The 23,190-nt window shown below is 38.2% G+C and overlaps 1 protein-coding gene across 1 annotated transcript; it reads right to left on the bottom strand.

Annotated features, from left to right (window-relative positions):
* Nucleotides 1-6,758: 6,758 nt before the first annotated feature.
* Nucleotides 6,759-13,347, bottom strand: GKN2 (gastrokine 2). The gene is made up of 6 exons (XM_059943249.1): nucleotides 13,336-13,347; nucleotides 11,292-11,345; nucleotides 10,716-10,853; nucleotides 8,755-8,865; nucleotides 7,953-8,109; nucleotides 6,759-6,841 (listed from the first exon to the last, which is right to left on the bottom strand). Exons 1-6 carry the CDS (start codon nucleotides 13,345-13,347, stop codon nucleotides 6,759-6,761), a joined length of 555 nt encoding a protein of 184 aa, XP_059799232.1.
* Nucleotides 13,348-23,190: the final 9,843 nt, after the last annotated feature.

The raw sequence follows: 23,190 nt of genomic DNA, 5'->3' as shown, positions 1-23,190 counted from the left end.
ATAGCATACAGTAAAGCGCACAGATTTTAAGTACAATGAATTTTTACATATATACACCCGTATAGCCATCACCTAGATGGAGATGTAGAACATTCCCTACACCCTAGAGGGTTCCTTCATGCTACTCCCAGACATAGCTTCCCCCAACCCTCACCCCAAGGAAGCAGAAAGGGACATTGATGGAATCTGAGGAGCTCTTAGCAAAAATCAAATACACCCTGGCAGGACCCATAGAGTGAGGGCCAGCTTCAGACTGTAAGGGGCTGGCGACTACCCCAGGATTCTCCCTATTATAGCAATCAGTCAGGGCAAACGGGAGAATAGCGAGGCTCCCAAAGGTAATTACCAAGAGGACAGGATGCTTGCCCATTGACCAGGCACCATGTACCTGAGGCCATGCTCTGATGGGTGAGACAAAGGTAACATTTCAGAGGAAGGTTGAGAGGTGGGCTGCATCATTAGAGGTAGTGAGGTGTGTCACTTCACTAGGTCACATGCTACAGCATGAGCAGGAGGGACCCATGCCAGGGAACCCTTCACTAGTGGTTAAAAGGAAACAGGCTTACCACCTTACAGTGGGGTAGACCCCTAGACCCCCAAACCCCAAGAAACCCTTGATTCAGTTCCTGTATGTGTCCTGAGCCCTTCACATCAGAGTTTCTGCCACCTCACACATGATTCCTGAGGGAGCAACAGGGCATGGTGTCTGGACTAATAAAAGGAATAGCAGGCCAAGCAGAGCTAGACAGTGGGCTCCAAGTACCATTTATTTCTCAGTCATTCTGTGAGTAGCACACAGCACTGCCTTTCTACGGCACAAGTGCAGCAATGTGGTGAGCCCAGAATTTCCAAAACAGTTGTAGGGATAAGAGAAGTAGAGGCAGTAGTGTTGGGGTGGACCCAGATCCTGGGATGTGTGTGCCAGTTGGACTAACTCCACCTCTTTCAGGTGTATTTGTAAGGAATGCTTTTTAGCTGCAAATAAAGAAAATACAGTCACAGTGACTTAAGCAGATAGGGATTGATCTGTAGCATGTGAGTCCAGGGAAAGAAAATCCCAGCTGGTGCTGCACTCGAATGATGTAATCAGGCATTCTAGCTCTTTCTTTCTTTCCTGAACTTTCCTCTCCAGGATTGCTACCTGGTGGTCCCCAAATGGCAGACGCATCTCCTGGCATCAGCATCATGTCCACATTGAGAGGAGGACAATAGGAAAGGACAAAGGGCAGAGTTGCATGCTACCTGAGTCTGTCCCTCTTCTTCCTGGAAGCCCCATTTAGCAGACTTCCGCTTAGATCTCACTGACCAGAAGTGAGGACTTATGACACCCATAGACCAATCATAGGCTAAGGAAACGGACATTACCTTCTTTTCTTAAGGGAAATAAGATTTAGCCCAGGCTTTCTTAACCTAAGCGCTATTGGCGTTTGGGGTCAGAAAATTCTTTGCTGTGGTGATGTCCTGTGCATTGTAGAATGTTTAGCAGCATCTTTGACCTCTCTCTACCTACTACATTCCAGGAGCGCCCCCTCCAACTGTGACAATGTCTCCAAACACTGTGAAATGTCTCCAGAGGAGAAAAGAAAAGACCATACTCCAAATGAAAAACCACTGATTTAGACCAAGCATTACTGAAGACTTGGAACTAAAGTAAGGAATATATCCCTAAAAATAAGGGTATTTTTAACAGCTATTTAAACAAACTGAGGTTCTGCTGAAAGGAAACAGGTGGATAGGGAATGGAAATTAGGTAGTCAGTGGATTTTTTTGCTATAGAAAATTAGGAAATTCTGATCAACAATAGATGAGGAGGAGGAGTGGCCAAGATGGTGGAGTAGGAAGACCCTGGGCTCACCTCCTCCCACAGGCATCCCCCAAATTAAAACTATTTACAGAGCAACTATTGATGAGAATGACCTGAACACTAGTAGAAAAGATCTTCTGCTAAAGATGTAAAGAAGGGACTACAATAAGATGGGTAGGAAGGACAGATGAGGTAGAGTCAAGACCCACACCCCAGGTAGGTGACCCACAAACAAGAGGATAATCACAATTGCAGAACAAGTGGTCCAAACCCCACATCAGGCTCCCCAGCCCAGAGGTCCTGCACTGGGAAGATGAGACTCCAGAATACCCAGCTTTGAAGGCCAATGGGGCTTGCATTTGGGAAAGCCTGAGGGCTGTAGGAAACAGAGACTCCTTTCTTAAAGGGTGCACACAAATATCACACACTCCAAAACCCAGTAATTTGAAAGAAGCCTAGGTCAGATGCACTTGCTGACCTTGGAGAAATTCTTGGAGAAGCAGGAGGCAACTGGGACTCACCCTGTGGACATAGGTGCTGCCAATAGCCATTTCTGGGAGCTTGTTCTCCCACAGGGGCACTGGAGCTGGCAAACACCAGTTTCAAGTCCTCCTTCTAGCCTGTTAATGCTGGGATCAGGCCTCACTCACTAGCAGTCCAAGACTCCACAGTCCATGCAACCAGCCATGTGGAGACAGAGCCCCATCAACCAGAGGTCTAGCACAAGCCAAAGGCACCCCCACTAGCAGGCCAGCAATAGCCCTAGAGCCCCCAGGCAACCACTGTCAGTCATGCTAGGGCCCAACTTCATCCACCAATAGCTGTCAACCTCTGCACTAGGCAGGGCCTGGCATCCAACCAGTGTGAGGGCAGGACCCACCTACCAGTGTGCCCACGGTAGTCAACCCCACCACAAGAGAGGGGCCCACACAGCCCATATAGAGGACACCTCTAGAGCATATAACTCTGGTCACCAGAAGGGAATGCACTGCGGGCCCCATAGGATGTCTCCTACATATCACTTCACCAATATAGGGAAACATAACCAACCGACCTAATACATGGAAGTAAAAATAGAGAATCAGGCAAGATGAGGTGACAAAGGAATATATTCCAAATGAAGAAATGAGATAAAACCCCAGCCAAAGAACTAAGCAAAGTGGAGATAAGCAATTCTACCTACCTGATAAAGAGTATGAGGTAATGATCATAAAGATGCTCAATGAATAAACAACCTAACCTACCATCTAAAGGAATTAGAAGAAGAAGAACAAACAAAACCCAAAGTCAGCAGAAGGAAGGAAATAATAATGATCAGAGAGGAAATAAAATAGAGACCAAAAAAAAACCAATAGAAAACATCAGTGAAAACAAGTGCTGGTTTTTAAAATAAGATTTAAAAAAAATGATAAACCTTTAGCCAGGCTCATCAATGAAAAAAGAGAGAGGACCCAGATAAACAAAATAAAAAATGAAAAAGGAGAAACAACAAGCAATATCAAAAAATCATAAGAGAATACTATGAACAATTATATACCAACAAATTGGACAACCTAGAAGAAATGGACAAATTTCTAGAAACATATCACCTTCCAAGACTGAATCAGGAAGAAATAGCCAATCTGAACAGACAAATCACCAGTAGTGAAACTGAATTTGTAATTTAAAAAACTCCCAGGAAACAAAAGTCCAGGGATGGACAGCTTCACAGGGGAATTCTACAAAACATAAAAAGAAGAACTAATGCCTAGCCTTTTTAAACTATTACAAAAATTTGAAGAGGATGGAACATTCCTAAATTCATTCTACAAGGCTACCATTTGCATTTTGATGTATTTCCTCCCAGGGTCTACATATTTTTTAATTGAAATATAATTGACCTACAACACTGTTAGTTCCTGGTGCACAAAATAGTGGTTTGATATTTCTATACATTACAAAATGATCACCATGATAAGTCTAGCTACCATCTGTCACCATACAAAGATAATACATTATAATTGACTATATTCCCCATACTATACTCTTATTTTGTAACTGAGGTTTGTACCTCTTAATCATCCTCAATTATTTCACTCATCCCCCTTACCCCTCTCCCCTCTGGCAACTACCTTTTTGTTCTCTGTATCTATGAGTCTGTTCTGTTTTGTTATGTTTGTTCATTTGTTCTGTTTTTTGATTCCACATATAAGTGAAATTATATATATTTGCCTTTCTCTGTATGAATTATTTCACTTAAGATAATACTCTCTAGGTCCATCCATGTTGTTGCAAATAGCAAGATTCATTCTTTCTCTAAGGCTGAGTAATATCCCATTTGTGTGTCATTTACTGTGAGGAACAAAACTTCATAGGAAATAAGAACCCCATCTACAAGCCTCACCAAGATTTCTGCAAAAACACCTTTGGCACACTCATATTCCGGATCATGCCTGCTCTCTTGGGCCAGCTTTATTAGAGAGATAAGCTCCTCTAGCATCCTTGATGCTTTGTTGTGGTTAGAAAATTTGATATCCAAATCAAAAAATGTAGAGTGGATAAATGAATAAAGAACAAGATCCAACTATGCTGTCTAAAAGAGACTCACTTTAGATTTAAGGACACACATAGGCTGAAAGTGAAGGTATGGAAAAAGATATTCAATGTAAATGAGAACCAAAAGAGAGCAGGAGTAGCTATACTTATATCAGACAAAATAGACTTTAAGTCAAAAACTGTCACAAGAGACAAAAAAGGTTGTGATATAATGACAAAAAGCTCAGTTTACCAAGAAGATGTAACAATTATAAATATATGTGCACTCAATGTCAGAGCACCTAAACAGAAAAAGCAAATATGGATTGATCTAAAGGGAGAAGTAGACAGCAATATAATAATACTAGGGGGCTGCAATACCCCACTTTTAATAATGGGTAGATCATTCAGACAGAATATCAATAAGGAAACAGCAGGCTTGAACTACACTATAGACCAAATGAACCTAACAGACATGTACAGAACATTCCATCCACCAGCTGCAGAGTACACATTCTCCTCAAGCGCACAGGGAACAGGATTCTATTCTATTCTATTCTCCAGGATAGATCATATGTTAGTCCACAAAACAAATCTTAACAAATTTAAGAAGATTGAAGTCATTCCAGGTATCTTTTCCAATCTTTTCCAACCAAATGGAATAAAACTAGAAAGCAATAACAAAAGGAAAATACAAAAACTCACAAGTACATGGAAATTAAACCACACACTCTTAACCATTGGGTCCAAGAGAAGTCAAAAGAGAAATTAGAAAATACCTTGAGGCAAGCAAAAATGAAAACAGAATTAGTATCTTCCCTCCCCAACCCTTAAGAAAGGGCTCCTTTCTGGAGAAGGTTTAATGGAGCCCCAGCTTCCTTTTAGCTTACATTTGGACTCACTCCTCTTAGGCCTGTGCCTGGTCTATGCCACCTGCTTCTCCTAGTAGGTATTCAGCATGACACCAGAACTGAGCAGGGTCAACTGATTTAAGGAAAGCAGAGTTAGGAAAAAGCAGAACTCAAAGTTCTGCTTTGAGTTCTGCTTTTAAAATGGTAATAACATTATAAAAACTAACAAGGATAACACAGTTCTAAGCAGTAAATTCCAAAGGAAGTTGCCAATCACAACCCTTCCCCTACCCCACTCCCACCAGCCCCAGCCAGAGGAGTAAGAACGTGTACCCACATGATTCAATGAGGTTCCTTTCCAGAGATTTTTTAATTAAAGCTAATTTGAAATTAGAACTAAGAGTTCCTTTCCTTTCTGATGATGACACAAGGAAGATGGGGACCTTGGGGCTCAGAGTGATGTTGGTTTTACCACCATGGAGAAAGCCAGTGTCAGATCCTGAGGCAGACATGTAGAGAGAAAGAGAGTTTAGACTGGAAAAAGATAGTCTGGCCACCTTCAAGCATCTAGTTCTAACTACCCAACCAAGACCCGAATATCCCTATCCTTCTATGGTGAGAGGAGACAATAAATTGCAGCCACCCCCGCCAGAATTTAGCTCAGTTATTTTAACTTCCTTTACTATTGTAGTCTTGCCAGGATACCTAGCCCAGTACTAATGGTTATTAAGGAGTAGATGTATAGTGTTAGGAATAGGAGCAGTTGATGAAGACAGAAATTCTTGTTAAAGTAGTTCCTCTTTGCTCTGAACTTGCACTCACTGACTACTCCATATGATAACCAACCATACGATCTGGGAATTTGCCTACATTATGCAATTTATTTGAAATATTAAAAATTGTTTTCCTTCTATATATTGACTTGACATTCCCAGTTAGGGCCTCACTCCTGTAAAGATTTTCAGTAACGTGCATCTTTCTCTGGGTGACGTGTGTTCCTCTCTCTGTCTCTCTCCTCACTCTGGGATGAAATATATCATGATAGTGTTGATTAAGTTTGAGTCTACTGCTTTGATGAGCTAAAAGTTATGTGAATGGCTCTCAGAGTTGGGTGCTTTGTCAGAGGGCACAGTTTTCTTCACCTGAGCAGTCAAGTTGTCTGATAAGGGTATAAATCCATCCCCCTCACTAGGTGAAGGTCAATGCCACCTGAGCCCCTGCTCTACCTAGGCTGCCCAGTGTGTTGGTTGGACAGATGTGCAGCTAGTCTAAGTGTCAAATGCAAAACTGAAGACTTGTACACAGCTGACCAGCCTGTATGTGACTCACCTATATTACTTGGGAATCTTCACACCATGCACTTTACTTGAAATCCTGGCAATTTCTTTCCTTCTATATATTGACATAAACATTGTTTGGCTTCCATTTGCTGCTTACAAGAAAAGAAAACACCCAGATGTCTATAAATATAGTATTTATGTTTTACTACTGAATCTCACAATTAGTTGGGACGTTGACAAAGAACTTAATTTGGCCGTTGAGTGGAAACGTGTATTTCTCTGAAAAGTTGAAACCAGTGGGCTGATGCCTTAAATGTGAAGGTCTGAAGAGATAGAAATTTCCAAGATGCCCAGGAGCCCAGCCTTTGCACAGTCTCCAGCACCAGTATCATCTGAAAAGGGGAAAGATTTTTAAAGAAAGAGAATTAAGAAATTACTAGAATTCAGCAAACCAATGCCCTTTTGTAAATGTCTTGACTAGGGGGTGTACATGTAATTTCACGTTATCCAAGATTTTAGCTATACTTGTATTGCAAAGAATAATAATATATTAGCTTAAATATACTGACAATTCCTGGAAGTGCTCTCTGGCTCAACTCGATTAATGCTATGACATTCTGCATTAATGGCATGCCTGCATGCCTTTACTTATAAGTACTAATGACCTTATGAAAAGTAAAAATATCTTAATTTTTTCTGGGCAATAGAGAGGTAATAAATGCTAATTCTTTTCTTCTTTACCTTCCACTACTCCGGGGAATTTCTCTTGTTACCTTTGCCATCTGTGATCCAGCTTTTCTTTCACTCTGTCACTCTGCCATATTTAGCAATTTTGTATAAAAATACCAGTAATGACTGCAGTGACATATGTTACCTGCATGAATCAGAGTTTTTATTCCCTGTCAGCCCACTGTGCCTGCTCTTTCTTGGACCAATTTTATCTTAGATCCTGAGACTATTTTTAAACTTTTTTGAGAAATAATTGACAAGTATATCTGTATATATTTAAAGTGTACAACGTGATAATTTGCTATACATATACATTGTAAAAGCTCAAGATAGCACATCCATCACCTTGTGTAGTTAACATATGTAACTCTTTTGTGTGTGTGTGTGTGTGTGTGTGGTAAGAATGCTTAATATCTACTCTCAGCAACTTTCAATTATGCAATACCATATTATTAACTAGTGTTACCATGCTGTACTTTAGAGAATCCAATAGTTTTTCCTTTGTCCCCAGGAATCTTTTTTATTCCATCCTCTGTCTTAAGTCACTAACTTCTCCATCAGACTATGTGTTCCTTGGAGGCAGAGTTTTTTCATTTCTGTGTCTCCCTAACATTTAGCACTATTTCCACACATGGTAGATATTTAATTCCCAAAGTAAACCAAACTGAGTCATGTTTCATGTTTATTTGTATTTCACACAGCACCTGGCAGAGTGGCTGACATATTGGAGCTGTCAGAAAATATCTGGTGAAGGAATGATTTATTGGTACTCACGTGTCTTTTCAGTCACTTCCCCTTTGTACAAGGGGATATGTTTGCAGAGCTGCCTGATGGGTGATCCAAACAGGAACCAATTCACATCTGTGATCAGAGACTGCAGTGGGTTATACTTGACCCAGATGTATTTGTCGGAGAACATGTTGTTCAAAGCCTAGATCAGTAGGACAGAGTGGAATAGGATGAAATAAATTGACATAATCTGGTGTACCTTATTCTAAATTGTGACTTTTTCTCTTTTGAATTATTAAACAGGAGATGGTCAGGAATCTCAAGATATCATCTCTTTTTGACCACTTGGTCTGTAGAGAAACCTCATTATTACCAATGTTATTTTGCAGCTGGTGACAATGAAACTCACAGAGGGTGAATCCTGTGGCCAATGAAAAGACACAAAAGGAGAAATAAACCTCAGATTCCTAGCCTCACACAGTGTTTGTTTATTCTCACTATACTGTATTTCTTTGCACCATTGTGTCATTGGATATCATCACTCATTTATTCTGCCAATCACTATTTCTTAAAGCCTTGCTCTGAGAAAAGAATGTTCAGTCCTTTCTGCAAAGACGCTGGAATTTATTGTAAGTTTTTGTATTGGGGGCTGTATGGTGGAACTCAAGCTAAGAGATTTATTCCTGCTCTAAAATCAATAAATGTGAAGATGCTTTAAAGTGGAGGGTACCATATCCACAATAAGGTATGATATTATGATCTTCTCCCTTACCCTCTTCATTTCTCTATGGGCACCAGTATTCCCTGGCTCAAGAACAGGGAATACTTAGGATTACCCCAGACTTACCTGCCTCTCAAAGATGTACCGTTTGAGTTGGTCCAGAGCAGGGATGGCCTTATGGTTCATCTTCAGGATGTAGCAGGCTCTTCGGGAGAGCACCCTGGAGGCGATGTAGCCCTGAAACAGCAAGAGGACAGTTACTGCCCCTCCCAGTTCCCTGGGTTCTGAGCTTGGTGAGGATGGGCCTTGTGGAAAGCCTTGAGCATGCATAGTGATATTTTCAAGCTGCAGTCAATTCTATCCATTCGACTTCTTTTACATAGTCGTTCTACTTTTTCACTTGTCATTTCTATCTCTGAATTTGTGTAAGCCCATGATGTGTGCCCCACTGTTCATGTTTTGGGTCTACAGTTTGGGGTTTGAAAGCTTGAGAAGAAGCCGCTCTCTGTCTCTTTCTATTGGTTTTGTTCTGCTTTTTCCTCAAGCAGAGGAATACCGTATTCTTGGAGTAAATACGGTATTCTTTAGAACTGTGCTTTCCAATATGTTAGTTACCAGCCACATGTGGCCATTTAAATTTAAATTCTAATTAAATAAAATTTAAAATGTACTTCCTCCGTCACACATTTCAAGCGCTCAGTAGCCACAAGTGGCTAGTAGCCCCCCTGTTGGAAAATGCAGATATAGAGCATTTCTACCATTGCAGAAAGTTCTACCGGACAAGGATGCTTTAGAAGCTCTCCTCAACATACCCACACCCCTCTCACCCACCACACATACATTTTCAATGATTCTCCCCTCCCCTCCTTTACCATCTTCTCTCTATCTTTTCTCCACCTCAGACCCAAGCCGGCTGGATAAGGATGGGTTGGAGGAAGTTGGGATTGGAAGAACAATGGAGGGTGAGGTCCTTGGAGCCAAAAGGAACCTTCTGGAATCTTCATACAGAGTGGAATTTTCTGTACATAGTTCCAAATAATTATACAGCCTATAAGAGTGCAAATATTATAAATCTTTCTAGTTCCTATTTTTCAGTTCTCACAAATTGCCAGTCCCTAAAATCCAAAAATTGACTGAGGCCGAACCTGATGAGAGTGGAAGATGTTTTAACCAAATTCTCACCTATTCTCATGCTATTTTTTTTTAAAGATACTTTTGTGATTTCCCTGACATCTGCTTAAAAAGAATTTCAGCACAACTTCCTTGTAAACCATATCTTTCAAAGACTCTATGCTTTCAAATGTGTCGTGGAACTCCCAATACCAGTGGGGCAGAGGCAGTGAGGAGGTTTCTATAAGAAAAGGAGAAGAAAGTCATGTTCAAATGTCCAGTGAAATGGACTACAGGCTACTTACATCCACAGTGCATAGCTCTCTCCATAGGTGAAAGCAGGCTCAACACCCAGGTGGAAAAAATGGAAAACAAACAAATGAATAAATGAATCAAGGACAGAATAAGTTTCCTGAGATTCAATGTTAATACCAGTAACTGAAACTTAGAAATAGTTTAATGTTTTTAGTTAACATATTTTCATTCTTCCAGAAGCAGTATGATTTACTGCATATACATAGTCAAATGTGTAGAGTTGTTCTGGATTTCTGCTACTTTGTGACTGCTTGCTTCATTATTGTTCTTTGTCTGCATAATTTTTTGTATTAGAAGCCCTACTTCATTCATTCAGGCATTTGACAAATATTTTTGAGAGCCTGTGTGCCATGCCTGCCCTTGGATTTTCGTCACTCTTGCAGGCACTTTCTGAGCCTGTAGTTAGCCAATATGATTGTGCTTTCCACCTGAAAAGGTCAAGCAAATTTGTATGCTTCCTGTCTCATCACATTTTTTAATTAGAAACGGTTTTGTTTGGTTGGTTTTTAATCAATTGCTTGATAATTTAAAGGGAAAAGCAGAAGTAAGGAAATTGTGAAAGAATTGCAAGGATAGATGCTGGAATTCAAATGGACAATAAGTGGCTGCCCCTCCACCCTTGAGAAGTCCATTCTTGAAGAATATAAAATATTGCTGCTTACATGTTTATAGTCAAAAATCGTGGTAGAGGAGCAAGATCCTGCATGGATGTTAATCATGGCGGTATTTTTTTCATTGTCAATTGTCATTGTCTCCTGAACAGGGCCAACATTGTCAGTTGGGCTGATGATGTTATAAACCTAGATTGACAAAAGACATAATGGTTTTTCCATAAACTATGTGCATTTGAAAAGCAACCCTCCCTGCAAAATAAAGCCTTCTATTGCTTCAAACAAGAGACTGAACCTTAAAACATCTCCACTGGCATCCCAGACCAAAAGCCCATGCTAAAATTAGAATGCAAAGGTCTTCCTCATAGTTCACTGTATTATACATGGGCAAAGCAATGGCATTACATGAAAAATGAAATTAACCACATTTTAAAGCAATGGGGGACTTTTTTAAGGTATTGTGATTGGAAAGAAATAATCAACCTCATTGTTTCTGTTATTGGTTATTTCTGGAATTTCATCCCACATAGGACATGTGGACTCTCTACTGTCCTTCAGATTATCTCATATCTTCTTTTTCCTCTCCCAATACCTCTAAGATATAAAGTCTATAGTGAACCAACTCACCTCATATCCATGAGATTGTGTCCCAAAGATAGCCAGTGTCACCAGAAATACCACCTGAAAAACCAACCAGTCACATCTATTCACAATAGGGCTGTCACTTAGGGTGGGAACATGAGGTGACATTGGACAAGATAAGCACAAATATCACAGAAAACATATACTTAAGACACTGGTGGGAGGTCATGGATGGTCAACAGTCCACTTCCAAAATGTGAAACACACATTCATTCATTTAACAGGCATTTGTTGGGTTCATGCTATTTTTCAGACACAGGTTCTACCTTTGTTACCAAATTCCCAACCCTTCCTAACAACACAACCTTCTAGAAAGCATAGTTCTTATGCCAGAAGAAAAAAAACAAAACAAACTTGGGGGAGGTGAGCAGTGAGGAAGGACTCATTTTACTAAGGGGAGGACCCTAGTGGTATTCACACTGGCTTTAGTATACAGGAGTCAAGTTTTGTTTTTTGGTTAAAAAAATTACTTAATTCCTTGAGATTGAGAGAGTAAGACAGATTTAAGTGGATTCATGGGTGATAGAGACACAATAGATTCCTAAAGGGAAACTATGAAAATCCGGTGCTTGGAGGCATGATTAACTTTTGAGACTGACAACAAGGAAAACCTCCACATTCTTCTTAGTGATACCATAAGACAAGTGTTAGGCCAGCAGACCGTGAGACCGACATGGAGGCACTGCTGACATTTTGCTGCAGTTATATGAGAGACTCATCCAACATGCTGATCCCGGTCTTGTGTTCTCTCTTCTGGACATCACAGTGCACTGCACTGTCATTGAAATTGCTGATGAAGGGGAAGGCAGATGTTTTTAGGACCTGTCAGTGGAATTTTCCTACTTCCTTTTGCATCTCACCAATAACATTTTTCTCCTGGCGACTGTGGGTAGAATGTCTAACATGGACCTATATGCAGCTGTCCAACCTGTCTACTTGCATAGGGACAACCTGGACTCCTGGACAACCTGGACAACCTCTGACACTCCTATGTATTCTGTTTAATGGATCTAATACAGAGATCTGAATAGGTGGGTGAAGGGCCAGCCACCTTAGTGGTATGATTAGAGAGAGCTCAGGAAGTGTCCCCTGCCCCCAAGTAACCACTCACCCAGCACCATGATTAATATACCACTGTTCCAGGTTTGTGTTTTAGGGTTAAGTATCCTCTTAGAAAATCAAGATACCTTGGGAGAGGCAACTCTTTAAGCTGACAGTCTTTAACACCTTATGGGGAGGTATTATTTTGCTTTCTCCTTCAATAGCTCAATGACAATAAGGGATAGAGACTGGGGGAAGGAGTTCCATTCTGGATCAGAGCATAGTCAACTAACCATCCATGGAGTACTGCCAGGTGGAGCTATGGGAGAATGGGATCAGGCCTGGGATCAGCTGGAGTGGTCATGGCAGGATTACTTTGCCATGATTGCTCCAGTAAGTGGGGCCTAAGATGGGGAAATTTCAAGGCTAAATCCCACATTTACTGGCCTGGGGAAATCACATTCCTCTGTGTCTCAGTCTCCTCACCTGTGGAATGGGGCAATACTACTCAGCTCATAGAATTGTTTAAGTGAATGGATGAAATGATTCATGCAAATGTTTAGCATAGGGCCTAGTATGCACTTGGGAAATGACAGCTGCCATTATTATTATTATGGATATTATTATTTTTAAATCACTACTTCTCCTTTAGATAGTAAATACAGTTGTCCTAAAATGCCTACATTCCCTCTAAAGTTCATAATAAGGAATTATTACTAAAATATTACAAATTAAACTTCCCTAGATATTTCCAATTTTTTTCTTTGTAATTTTTTAGTAAACATCTCAAGAAACAACAATGGACAGATAAATATGGACAAATTAATATTCAACATTATTCCTGCCAAAGACAGCATTAATTCAATCACAGAAGTTTAGAAGCATGCAGTGTTTGTCTAAGACCACTGAAAGCCAAGGCATATTGGATATGAACACTCTCTGCAAGCAGCCACCAAAAGGGTATAAAGAAATGTAAACAAATACTCACAAGGATTTTCATTTTGCCTGAAAGGCAGAAGCTGCTGGAGCAAGTGAGGCTGCCCATGCAACTTCTACCCTTTATATTGGCTTTAAGGTGTGGAAATCTCTTTCCAGAACCATCACTTTGGAAAAAGCCATGTCCATATCATTGACACACCCCAGCAAACTCCTTTATCGGGATTGAGACCCAACCACATAACCTGATATCAGCAAAGTTCATTATTCACTAGTAAAAATTTGCCACTTGATTACTCTGTAAATATTCCCTCTTATCTGCTCTATGTTGCATTTGAGATTTCAATGTCCACCCTTTAAAAATATTACAAGACGCTTGTTCTACACAAACATCTTGTCGTCATTTATATCTAATATTCCTAAATCTCTCCTGAAGGTAAAGTCCACCCTTAAGACCTAAGCTGGGCCCTCACTCAATGCCTTTTCATCCCTGCCTTGTTTGTTGAATTCTTCCACCCAAGGGATGGATATGGGACTAGAGACAAGAACAGTGTTTGGGGCCCTGATTTGAGGCTTTATGACTTTATTTCTCCTCCCATTTACAGTTGGTGCCAATTTCCAGAGATCCATGAGGAGCAAGGCTCAGAGATCTCTCTGCCCAATTACCATCATTAACCGAATTTATCATTAAACCTTGCCCAAAACTCCATCAAAACTATGACATATAATTCTCATTACCTTGAGATGCACTGAGAAATCCTCAGATTAAAAAATAGAGAGAATACAGTTTAATTCAAGTAATTTTTATAATGCCACATCAGAAATGGCTAGCTAGCATTAAGGTGGAATCATGAACTCAGAGGTGGGGAAATACAAAAAACAAATAGTACCTGTAAATGGCAGAATTGTTCAATATTGAAAATTACTACAGTAAGCAAAGCAATAGCATAAATGATGCTCTTGTTCTACAGCTGGAATGACGTCCAGCAGCTTTTTAAAAATAGGGCTTTTAGAAACTTATGGTGACCAAAGGGGAAATGTGGCGGGGAGGGATAAATTAGGAATTTGGGATTAACATATACACAACTACTGTGTATAATATAGATAAACAGCAAGGACCTACTGTATAGCTCAGGGAACGCTGCTCAATATTCTGTAATAACCTATACGGGAAAAGAATCCGAGAAAGAATGGACATATGTATATGTATAACTGAATCACTTTGCTGTATACCTGAAATTAACACCACATTGTAAATGAAGTATAGTCTAATATAAAATAAAAATTAAATTAAAAAAACAAACAAAAGGCAAGTTGGAAAATATTTATATGAATCCAATTTTCATGGCAAAAAAATTTGCTCTGTGGATAAGCATAAATCTAAAGGGAAATATGTATTGCTTGGGAGAATGTAAAATTGATAAAAGAAAGCAATTTGCAATATTTATAAGCTCTAAAAATGACCATTACCTCAGGAAATAGTTCTACCATTAGAATGAATCATAAAAAATTAATCAGAAGTGCAGTAAGTGACTTAGTGTATATGGCATTTATTTTTAAAGATGTATGTCAATTAACTGGAAACAAGTTCCCAGTGATATGCTTATGTTTACATTATGGCACATAAACATATTACTATGTTCCATTATGTATGTGATGCTTTAAAGCTCATTGTATGACATAGGAAATGCTTAAAATATGGTATGTTAAACAGTAGTACAAAGAACCTGTAACAGAACATAGAAAGAGTAGCACATAACACATGTTAACCTATAACACCAATGCTGTAAAAAATATTGAATATGTATTTATGTCTCTGTGTTTAATATATATGTGTATATATGTTTGGTTCAGGGTTTTTAATATAAAAGTAGTCAATGGGGGCTTCCCTGGTGGCACAGTGGTTAAGAATCTGCCTGCCAATGCAGAGGACATGGGTTCGAGCTCTGGTCCGGGAAGATCTCCCATGCCGCGGAGCAACTAAGCCCGCATGCCACAACTACTGAGCCCGCGTGCCACAACTACTGAAGCCCACGTGCCTAGAGCCCTTGCTCCACAACAAAGAGAAGCCACCTCGATGAGAAGCCCATGCACCGCAACGAAGAGTAGCCCCCACTCACCGCAATTGAAGAAACCCCGGGCACAGCAATGAAGACCCAACACAGCCAAAAATAAATAAATAAATTAATTAATTAATCAATTTTTAAAAATAGGGCTTTTAAAAAGCAGACATTTGGGCAATTTTGGGGTTACCTGCTTCACTGGAATTCCCCTACCTTGGCTATTCAGCTGGGGTGATTGTAAAACGTGCTGTCTTATTAAATCTTTCTAAGATAGCAACAGCAAGAAGGATTACAGTTTTGTAGTACATCTGCAAATTTTCTCCCATATCTGGCTAAAAAGTCCCCCCAGAATCACACTTATAGATATTAGGACAGACAGAGGTGTTATACTCTACTTTGTCTCCTGTCCCCAGGAGTTCTGAGTCTATAGATCTAATAATGACAATAGTTAGCCTTTATGGAGCACTTAATATGTTCTAGCACTGTCTAAGCACTTTGCATATATTAATTCATTTGATCTTCATAACAATCCTATGTGTTACTTTCTAACCATGTTTCATTTTACAGGTAGGAAAACTAAGGTCCAGAGAAACTAAGTAACTTTTCAATGGTACACCACTTTTAAGGGCAGGAGTCGGGATTTGACTGCAATCTGACATCAGAGTCCACACTGGGAACTACAAGTACCATCTGTCCTCTCTTATTAGTTGCTAAGTGTAACTTCTTGCCTTGCTGAGATGGAGGCATTAGCAAGGAGCCTTCTGGTCCCAGAAAGCTTCTTGACCAAAAGATAGACATGAAAATAGTCCTACCCACAACTCAAGGGTGAAACTTTTAAACTAGATGAATAAAACACTGTGCTTGTAAAAGTTGTTATAAATGAAATTCAAGAGTAAGCTGCCCAGCTCCCCACTGAGGGTGTGAAATCGCTGACATGGAATGGCCTCCTCCTGGCCTTACCCACACTTTGGACACTCTGATTCAGTGAGTCTGAGAAGGGGGCACAGCCATGTGGACTTTTAAACTTTCATGGGTGATTCTAATTGAAAGAGCTGTTTCAAGTCCTGTCCAAACCCCTCTTGAGGAAACTAAGACTCAAACACGTTAAGAAACTTGGCCAAGGTCATTTTAGATACAGTTAGTGGCAAAGATAAGACTTCTTTCTTGCTATTCTATTGTTCATACTAAATAGTAAATCCACTCCCAAATACTGATTTTGTTAGTTGCCTTTCTTTACGTAAGTTTGAACCCATTTTAACTATTACCATTTTTTTAAATTTATTTATTATTTATTTTTGGCTGTGTTGGGTCTTTGTTTCTGTGCGAGGGCTTTCTCTAGTTGTGGCAAGCGGGGGCCACTCTTCATCGCGATGCGCGGGCCTCTCACTATCGCGGCCTCTCTTGCTGCGGAGCACAGGCTCCAGACGCGCAGGCTCAGTAGTTGTGGCTCAAGGGCCCAGTTGCTCCGCGGCATGTGGGATCTTCCCAGACCAGGGCTACGAACCCGTGTCCCCTGCTTTGGCAGGCAGATTCTCAACCACTGAGCCACCAGGGAAGCCCTAACTATTGCCTTTTTATTATGAGACCTACATCCCCTATTTTTGCAATCCTTCTTTCTCTTTCTTTCTTCTCTCTCTCTCTCTCTCACACACACACACACGCGTGCACACATGTGCACACAATTTACTTCTGCAACTCGTTTTTTAATTCGTCAGGCGTTTCCATTTAGATATACTATAATATATGAGACTCAATACATCTAAAATAAAAGTTGTTATATTCTTTCCCCCAAGACAGTCTTTTTTTCTGGACATTGTTATTTCTGCTAACAATTTCCTCCAGGAGTTTAGGCTCACCTTGAAGTCATCCTTCCTTCTTCTGCCATTTTCCTTTGTAATGCTTCACCCATTTGTGTCTTTCTTTCCAATCCATGAGCTCAAACTCCATTTCTCATCCTCACCACCACACACTGTCCCTGTCACAATGACTTTAATTAGTCAGAATGGTTACACTAGCTGCTGTAATAAGCAACAGCTAAATCTCAGTGATTTGACAACATAAACTTTTATTTCTCATTCTCATAAAGTCCAATACAGATGACTTCATGGTGGGTGGCTCTCCTCCAAGTGATGACTTTTGTGGCTTCCATCTTCTTCTTTATGTAGCTTCTCCATTTTCAATATGTAGTTTCGTGGTTATCCTGGCATCAACAAGCTGGCAGTTGAGAGTTTAGACCAAAAGCATGAAGAAAAAACATCTGCTCTTAGCTTCTTCAGAATGAAAATGACCACATCCATGCATTATCCATTGGTGAGAACCAATCATATGACCCTATCTAGATGTGAGGGAAATGAAACTTAGCTCTGTGCCAAAAAGAGGAAGCCAGGCTTTGGGCATAAAAAAGACCAAAATTGTCTTTGTGTTTCCAGGCTTTTCATTGCTCCATCCTCAAAACCAATTAATTCAAGACCTAAAAGCACCATTTTGCCTAAATTGCTCTTGTGTTCAAAGAATTTTTAAAATTCTCCATCAACTGTAGGATGAAATTGAAGACTCTTAGCTTGGCATTTAACTCACTATTATAGTCTTCTCCCAAACTAACTTCCCCAAGTGGTATGAGTGGGAACTATTCTAAGTGAAGGAGAAAAGATGTGTTTATAGAAGTAGAGAGATGTTCACGTACTCAATTGCCACAAAAGACACTCAAACCATTCAACTATACTTTCCTGTCCTTTCCCTCCATATCTTAGATTCCCTGCCTTTCACCATGTTACTTTCCTTTCATATTACCTTTATCCATTTTGTCTTTCTTCCTTTCTCCTTCTTTCATTTAGTTCTCTTCTTCCTTCTACTCTTAATGACAGCCTACCTTGTGAAAATCACCATAAACATATTCTGAAATGGATAGAAGAGTAAACCAGACCCAATGAGTAGCTGTTCTCAGTTTGCTATTATAAACATAAATAACTATTAAAATATAGTAGATGTTATACACAATACTATATATAAAATAGATAACCAATAAGGACTTACTGTATAGTACAGGGAACTATACTGAATATTTTGTAATAACCTATATGGGAAAAGAATCTGAAAAAGAATATATATATGTGTGTGTATATTATATATACACATATGAAACACTTTGTTGTACACCTGAAACTAACACAACATTGTAAATCAACTATACTTCAATTAAAAATAATAATTAAAAAAATATAGTAGATGTTAAGTATCAGAAGGGAAGCACAAGTAATTTGCAGTGACATGGATGGACCTAGAGATTGTCATACTGAGTGAAGTAAGTCAGACAGAAAAAGACAAATATCATATGATATCACTTATATGTGGAATCTAAAAAAAGGGTACAAATGAACCTATTTACAAAACAGAAATTGAGTCACAGATGTAGAAAACAAACTTATGGTTACTAAGGGGTGAAGGAGGGGAGGGATAAATTGGGAGATTGGGATTGACATATAAACACTACTACATATAAAATAGATAAGTAATAAGAACCTACTGTATAGCACAGGGAACACTATTCAATACTCTGTAATGACCTATATAGGAATAGAATCTAAAAATGAGTGGATATATGTATATGTATAACTGACTCACTTTGCTGTACACTTGAAACTAACACAGCATTGTAAATCAACTATACTCCAATTTAAAAATTTAATTAAATAAGAAACAAAAATAATAAAAGAGAGGCACAAGTAGAATGATGTAATAATTCAAAATACAAATTGCATTGGCCATCTCTATCAACAACAAGCAAAAACACATTTATATTCTCCATTGTTTCTACATTATATAATCACCTAAAGTCATTCCTTTAATGACCCTAAATTCACATACTGAGGCCATAACACATCCCTGCCCCTGCTCCCCAACTCGCTTCCACTTTGATATGGTGCAGTCAGCCTATGAATTCATTTCTATGTCATTTTTTGCCATACCCAAGAAAGCGCTCAAAACTGATGTTAGAAAGGAAAAAAAATTCCAAATCTAAATGTCCCTGCGATGAGGATATAGCTATTTGGGCAAGATAATACAGATCCTATGTAAGAAAGATTAATTCCAAAGTAATTTTTTAAATACATACAAACAATGTACATGATGTAAAAGAAAGAAAAAAGTAGAAGAAAATACAATAAACTTTGATCCGATTTTGACAATGCAAAAGAAAAAGGTTTTCTAAGCCTAAAATATTAGAATAAATCACAAGAGAAAAGATACATAAACCTAGCTGTATAAAATGTAAAAGGTAATTAATTGGTTCTTTTAAAGCAAAATTGTACACTTGAAACTAATATGTTATATGTCAATTATATCTCTATAAAATTTTTAAAAAGGAATTTATTCATCCTAATAAAGGTCAAGTATAAAAAAATTTCACCTAACATCATACTTGAAAAGTCATGAAAGAAAATTAATATATTGGACTTCAATAAAGTTTAAAATTTCTGCTCTTCCAAAGATACTGTTAAGAATATGAAAAGGAAAGCTGCAGACTGAGAGAAAATATTGCAAAATACATATCTGATAAAGAATCTATCTATACTATATATAGAACTTTCAAATTTAATAATAAAACATACATTTCAATTTTTTAAATGGGCAAAAAATATGGCAAGATGGTTCACCAAAGAAAATATACAGATGGCAAATACATACAAAAAAACAATGCTCAGCATCATTGGTAATTAGGGAAATGCAAATTAAAACCATTATACTTCTATTAGAATGGCAAAACCACCACCACCACAACAACAAGAAAACAAAATTAAAAAGTCCAAGTGTTGTCAAAGATGTGGGACAAATGGAATAATCATACATTGTTGGCAGGTGTGCAAGATGCTACAACCACTTTGGAAAACAATTTGGCAATTTCTCGTAAAATTAAATATAGTCATCGTATAACCCAGAAATCCCACTCCTGGGTACTTACCCAAGGGAAGTGAAAATATATGTATACATTAGAACCTGAACATAAGTATTTATAGTGGTTTTATTTGTAATCACCAAAAACAAGAAATAACCCAATTGCCTTTCAGCTGGTGACTGGAGAGGTAAAATGTGGTACATTTATATAATGAAATACTACTTAGCAAAAAAAAAAGGACCAACCACTGACACACAACTCAGATGAATCTCAAATGCATTATAATGAGTGAAAGCAGCCAGAATCAAAAGACTACCTACTGTATGATTCAATTTATATGGCATTTTGGAAAGATAGATCTAAAAGGACAGAAAACAGATGAGAGTTTTGCAGGGGCTGGGAATGAGGGGTAAGGTCACCTATAAAGGGCACAAGGAACATTTTTGGGGGTAATGGCAATGTTCTACATTGATTGTGCTGGTGGTTTCATGACTGCATGCATTTGTCAAAACTCACAGAAATAAGGATAAACATTCTATATATTTATAAATTATATTTCAATAAGCCTGATTAGGAAAATAATATTCATTAAGTGTAAAATATAAGCAACATTTAAAACAAATCGAAAACTGAGGGAAATATTTTCCACATATATGAGGGACAAATGATAATATTCTCAACTTATGAAAAGTTTTACAAATCCACAGGGAATAAAGGGAATAAAATGAATACATGTAACATGTCTTTAATGGATAAATATATGATTAGAGGGAACAAAATAATAGGAGATGGTTATGAGGTAACCATATCTGACACATCTTGCCTGGAATTGAATTGTCTAGGTTTTCCAGTTACTCACTGTGTATTCTTTGGCAAATTATTTAAACTCTCTGTGCCTTAATATCTTCATCTGTAAAGAAAGGGTAATGAAATGGCTCCTCACAGGGTTACTGTGAAGATTAAATGAGGGTACACATAGAAAGCACTTAGAAGAGTAGCTGACACAGTAGGTGCTCAATAAATGTTATCTAATATTATGGTCACTATTTATTATTTATAAGGCACATTCAATCTTGTTAGTTATTAAGAAATTGCAAACCAATTATTTAATAAGAAACCATTTATTTCTTTTAGTGAGCATAAGGTGAAAAAAGGTCCATCTTCTGCACAAAACCTCCATAACTACTCCAGCTTAAAGAGCTCACACTCCTCTCAATGTTTTGTCTCTACTGCTCATTTGGAGAAGCTGCAAAGCATAAAAGAAACGGTACAGGCTCCTGGATTACATGAAAACATTATTCCATTTTTTAACTACCATGTGACCATGGGCAAGTTGAAAAGCCTCTCAGTAAGAAAATGGCCATCAGAGAGGAAGTGACCTCTCACCAGATAATGGATCTGTTGGACTTCCCAGCCACTAGAACTATGAGAAATAAATATGTATTGTTTATAAACCACTAAGTCTGTGTCATTTTGTTATAGCATCCTGAATGCCTAAGACAATCAGAGAAGGAATAAATGAAGGTAAAATAAAATCTTTTTTTTCTTATTCTTAATTGATTTAATAGATAACTATTCAAATATAATGATAAACTATTGATTTTTGGGTGGTAATGATGTGTCAGTGTAGGTTCATCAACTGTTAACAAATGTACATTCTGGTGTTGATTTGATGAGGGAGGCTATGCATGTGAGGGCAAGGAATGTAGGATATCTGTACCTTCCACTCAATTTTGATGCTAACTTAAAACTTCTCTTAAAAAAAACTGTCAAAAAAACAAGGCAAAAAAGAAGGAAAGAAAAAATAAACAAATGTAACAAATACAAAATAGTTAAACATGTTAAATATTAATCCAACTATATCAATAATTACTTTAAGTATGAATGATCTAAATATACCAAGTAAAAAAGAGATTGTCAGAGTGGATCAGAAAAACAAGACCCAACTATAGGTTATATTCAAGAAATTCACTTTAAATACACAGACACAGATTATATATAAAAGTGAGTTAAAGTAAAGGGGTAAAGAAAGTTAACTATCTAACACTAATTTTTAAAAGTTAGAGTACCTATATTAATTTTAGATAAAGCAGACTTCAGAACAAAAAAAAAATTATGAGGGATAAAGAGGGGCATAACATCATGATAAAGCAGTCAATTTCTTTGGTAATATATAACAATACTTAACACCCATGCACCTAACAGGAGCATCAAAATACATGAGGTTAAAAACATACGACTACAATTAGAAATAGAGAAACATTATTCTAGCTGGAAACTTTGAGTAATTGGTAGATCAAACTGGCATAAAATCAGTAAGCATCCTGGTGCTGAACTGAACAACAGCATCAGTCAACTTGATCTAATTGGCACATAGAATACTTCTTTCAGCAACAGCAAAATACACATTCTTCTCAAGGTCGTATGGAACATTCAACAAGGTAGACCACATTCTGGGCCATAAAACACACCTTAACAGTTTAAAAGAATAGATATCATACAAAGTATGTTCTCAGACCACAATGAAATTAAGTTAGAAATCAATAGCAGAAAGACAACTGGAAAATCCCAATGCACTTGAAGACAAAATAACACTTCTACATAATGCATGGACCAAAGAAGTCTCAAAAGAAATTAAAAGGAAATAACCTAAAAAGTAACAGTGATTATTTCTGCAGAGTAAAATATGTGTCAATATTTTCTTTAATAATTTCCATGTTTTCTACAATTTCCTATAATTTACTTTTATGATCAGGAAAAAAGGTTTTTTATTATTTCTTAAATGAAATATTGAAAAGGTAGAATTTATAGGCTCTGCTGACCGATTGTGGAGGAGGAAGGGGGTGAGAAATCAGAGTTGAGGATAGCTGAGGATATCTTGATTGACTGGCTGTTAGAAATGCCACTAAACTAAACAGAAGTTATAGAAAAACAGTGTGACTGGGGACTCATG

Source organism: Balaenoptera ricei, chromosome 13, assembly GCF_028023285.1.
Source record: "Balaenoptera ricei isolate mBalRic1 chromosome 13, mBalRic1.hap2, whole genome shotgun sequence".
In the NCBI taxonomy this organism is placed as follows: domain Eukaryota; kingdom Metazoa; phylum Chordata; class Mammalia; order Artiodactyla; family Balaenopteridae; genus Balaenoptera; species Balaenoptera ricei.
Note: the sequence above shows the minus strand (reverse complement) of the source record. Positions and strands in the feature narration are given on the sequence as shown.